The following is a 4,021-nucleotide window of genomic DNA, read 5'->3' on the forward strand; positions in this document are numbered from 1 at the left end:
GAAGCTTGAGCCCATCTGTCATTGACACCCCCCTGACAAGTCATGCATGCACACTTACTTTTAACTACAGCTCCTGTTTTCCTCCCATCTCCTCCATAACTCTCTACTGTAACTCCAATGTTGGCCTACATGGGTAGAGTCAAAGCTCCATATCCTATATGGTATCCTATATGTTGGATTGTGTGTTAATAATGAAGGTGAGTGTAATGAGAGTCCCGTGGGTCCAGCTGAGCTTTTTGTAGGCTGATTCAGGGGCCCGTTGTGTCAAGCAACTGCACTGCAGTTTTTTTCGCAGCTTCTTTTATTGGTGCAGTGCAGGACCCACTAGGAGGGTCTGGCAAAGCGAGACTAAACCCAGCAGGTATATGACAGGTGTAAAAGATCCAACATGCAATGCAGCAAAAAATGCACCCCATTCAATTTATGTAGGATTTGGACAACTGTTAAAGAATAAAAAATGTTTTATGTATACTGTATAATATACAATATAATTAATAGAATACGTAAATACACTGTCGGGCTTCCTTTACTCATCTGCAGTTTGATATTTTTTGATGTTTCTGTGATGTTCATACATGTAAGTGGTGGAGTATGTATTAAAATACTTTACTTAAGTAAAAGTAGCACTACTGCAATATAAAAATACTCCATTACAAGTATAAGTCCTGTAATAAAAAAATCACTTAAGTAAAAGTACTTAAGTATTTTTACCAAGCAAAAGTACTCATAATGCAGATAAATGGCCCTTGTGTGTATTATTTATAATATTATTGGATAATTAATACTGATGCATTAATGTGTCAGTAGCATTTTAGTGTTGTAGGTGGTCCAAGTGGAGCTAATTTGAACAATTTTACATGTCAGGTAGTTTAATCTACAACTGCATCATATTTTGTGAAGCTGTCAAATAAATACAGCAGAAGAAATTGCAAGATATTCCTCTGAATTGTAAAGGAGTAGAAGTATAAAGTGCAATAAAATGTAAATCACAACTAATATCTCAAATTTGTACTTAAGTCCAGTACTCGAGATACTACTTATTTACTTTCCACCACTGCAATAAACTGACATGGTGTAGAAACATAAGGGATAAGATGTCTAACTTTTAATTTAAAATCTTTTGGTTCATCTGTATGAGACGTTTTTGTTGTGTGTGATGTTCATACAGAGTATACTGAGAGTAAGACAGGAAAATAGCAAGAAGAGCAGAATAAAAGATTAAAAGAAAAATCTCTCTCTCACACACACAGTACTCTTTCTGCTGAGCATGAGCAATGACATTCTCAGAGGAATTCCCAAAGCTGATGAGACCAGCAGGTGATTTTTTTTTTTAAATAGCTGCCGATACTTCTTCTTCTCTCACTTAGGTTTTTGGTGTTGTGCCTGGTTTGTATTGAATGGGAGAGCAGACACTAAGATGTTTTAGACTACTTGAGCACATCTTTGTTTCCCTCTGCTCTGGTAAAAGCACCTTTCAGATAAAGTGACTGAGTTTATACACACACACACACACACACACACACACACACACACACACACACACACACACACACACACACACACACACACACACACACACACACACACACACACACACACAAAAACACACACACACACACACACACACAAACACACACAAAAACACACACACACACACACACACACACACACACACACACACAAAACACACACCACACCCACCCACACACACCCCCACACACACACACACACACACACACACACACACACCATCTAGTGTTCATTAGTGGGAAGTGTTTAGGTTGAATAGTCAGGAGTAAAGCTAAGAGTTTCATATTTAATAATCACTACACAGCAAGTTTAATTAGACAAATGTATTATCCCTGTCATTCATCTCCAAACATCAACTTTTCTTGAGATAAGACACATTTTCACATAATCAAATGGGGTTAAAATGGTTTATTTAGCTTAAGAAGCCCAAAAATAAACACTTCAGTTTATTGGAAGAATTCTTAATCACCAAATTGCGAGATGCATGTTTGTTTGTTTTTCTGGACAGCAACGCAGTAATCCTATTGCCAAATCTCATCTCTATTGATTCTATTCTGATTTTCACAAAAATCTGTGAACCAAAACGGATGTTTTTACCTCTTGTATCAGTCCACGTGCACGCGCACGCACACACACACGCGCACGCACACACGCACACACACACACACACACACAATATTATATAAACATTTATTCTCTGTACAGTCGTAAGGAATCAAAAGGGAATCAATATTTTCTGTTACTGATAGAAAAATACTTTTGCTGCACCATGATCACGCCACACCCGTACATCCAGTAAAGTAGCAAAAGAACATCATACTGTATGTGTTGTGAACACTGTATAAAACAATAGGAGCGTGCAAACATGACATCTATTAGGTATGAAAAAAAGTGTCACTCCGACAAAAAGACATACAGTTTGTGGTACATTGACATATTTTTTATAATATTCTTTACAAAAAAATATCAGTGACAATCTCATTTTTTTTATTTAATCTTCTAGATATCAGTAAGGACTGTGTGCAAATTTCACAACTTAAATAAACCTGTGTTTGAAGTAATCCCATAGACCTGTGAGGAGAAGGAAACATAAGTCTTTGGAGTGCATCATTTTTTTCTCATATTTGGCTTCATGTGTAAAAAATATCAAGTAAGATGACCTGCGGGTACAATGTTGCTTCGGCACATTTTACAGCATGTGTTGCTTTAAAAAAGGCTTTTGATACAGTAATTGTCCCTTTAGCCAACTCTCAATGTCCCAGAGTCCAGAGAGGCAGCAGCGGGGATCTCCGATGAAGCAACATGACACATGATCTCTCGGTGTTAAACACAGTGTTAAAATGTGCAGCAGATGCAGACGTCCCTCCAACATTTTCTTTCTAACGATGTTAGCAAATGTTGGTGTCACAGGCAGCTTTTGACAATGTGATTGACTTTTTTTTATCAGTTTGTCAGGATTTATTTGATTGGCAGCCACTCTGGCCTTTCACCTGGCAGTCACAACATCCCAAACCATTCAAAAGGTGAATCCAGCGGGTGGGACTCTGAATCAGGACGTTCTTCCAACAAGGATCAAGCGATTCTTCACCTGCTTTTAAATGCAAATTAACTCTCAGCGCAAAAACAGGGGTCTTATTTTGTATGACATTGTTTTGAGGTATAGCGGCCAGCCACTGGTCACTATGTGTAAATAAAGTATAAAGTGAGACAACGTGAGATTTCTCTGATTGGTTGACCTGAGCCTGAGGGTATCCCAGCAGTTTGACGGTGTATCTCCCTCGCTGTCTGCTGAGGTGGAGGTTAGGACGGCCCCTCAGAGGGCTGCAGCTATAGATGGCTGTGCACTGAAGGGCGGACACAGGACAAAGGGAAAAATAGATTGTCACACAGAACAGAGGAGAATGAATAGTGTTGGTATGAAAAGGTATCATTAAGGGGACATATCATGAAAAACTCACTTTTCAGTGCCTGTGCACACACATTTGTTTATCTAGAGTGCCTCCCAACCCATAATCTGTGATATAAGAAAACCCCGTCAATTTAGTGTGAGCTGCCTAGATCAGGAAACATGACAGCCATTCAGATTTGGCTCCCTTTCCTATGTCACATGTCGCCCCTTTTCGGAGTATCTCCACCCACGGCTTGAGAACTACTTTTGCAAATACTTCCTTGTTGACCTTTGCGAACATTACCTTTGTTGTAGTCAGGACACTGAGAGTCAGTGGTGGTCTGTTCTGACTGAAGTCCTGTACATGTTGTGGACAAAGTTTGAACTGAGACCATTAGAGCCCAGCGTTTGGACACTGATGTGGACTGGGACACTCAGATCGACATTCTCCAGAATGCACTGTAGAAAGAGAAACAAAGTATGCAGTACATGAATTTCTGTTATCAAGTTTCATTTTTTAGAGTCATAACAGGATACAATAATGCACAGCTTTTAAAGAGAGCGATACCTTGGTGCACGCTGAGCTCATGACTGATTTGTGGA

General features: G+C 39.2%; 1 protein-coding gene across 2 annotated transcripts in view; it reads right to left on the reverse strand.

Annotated features, from left to right (window-relative positions):
- Window positions 1–1,923: 1,923 nt before the first annotated feature.
- LOC120566893 overlaps window positions 1,924–4,021 on the reverse strand; it is a 15,259-nt gene continuing 13,161 nt past the window's right edge. For both annotated transcript variants that reach the window (XM_039813575.1, XM_039813574.1), the window contains exons 15-17: window positions 3,987–4,021; window positions 3,723–3,877; window positions 1,924–3,374 (exon numbers count right to left, since the gene is read on the reverse strand). The exon at window positions 3,987–4,021 is cut by the window's right edge and continues 19 nt beyond it. In XM_039813575.1, coding sequence (XP_039669509.1) covers window positions 3,749–3,877; window positions 3,987–4,021 — 164 coding nt within the window. In that variant the 3' untranslated portion in view covers window positions 1,924–3,374; window positions 3,723–3,748. The remainder of the gene's footprint in view (window positions 3,375–3,722; window positions 3,878–3,986) is intronic.

Source organism: Perca fluviatilis, chromosome 10 (assembly GCF_010015445.1).
Source record: "Perca fluviatilis chromosome 10, GENO_Pfluv_1.0, whole genome shotgun sequence".
Lineage (NCBI taxonomy): Eukaryota > Metazoa > Chordata > Actinopteri > Perciformes > Percidae > Perca > Perca fluviatilis.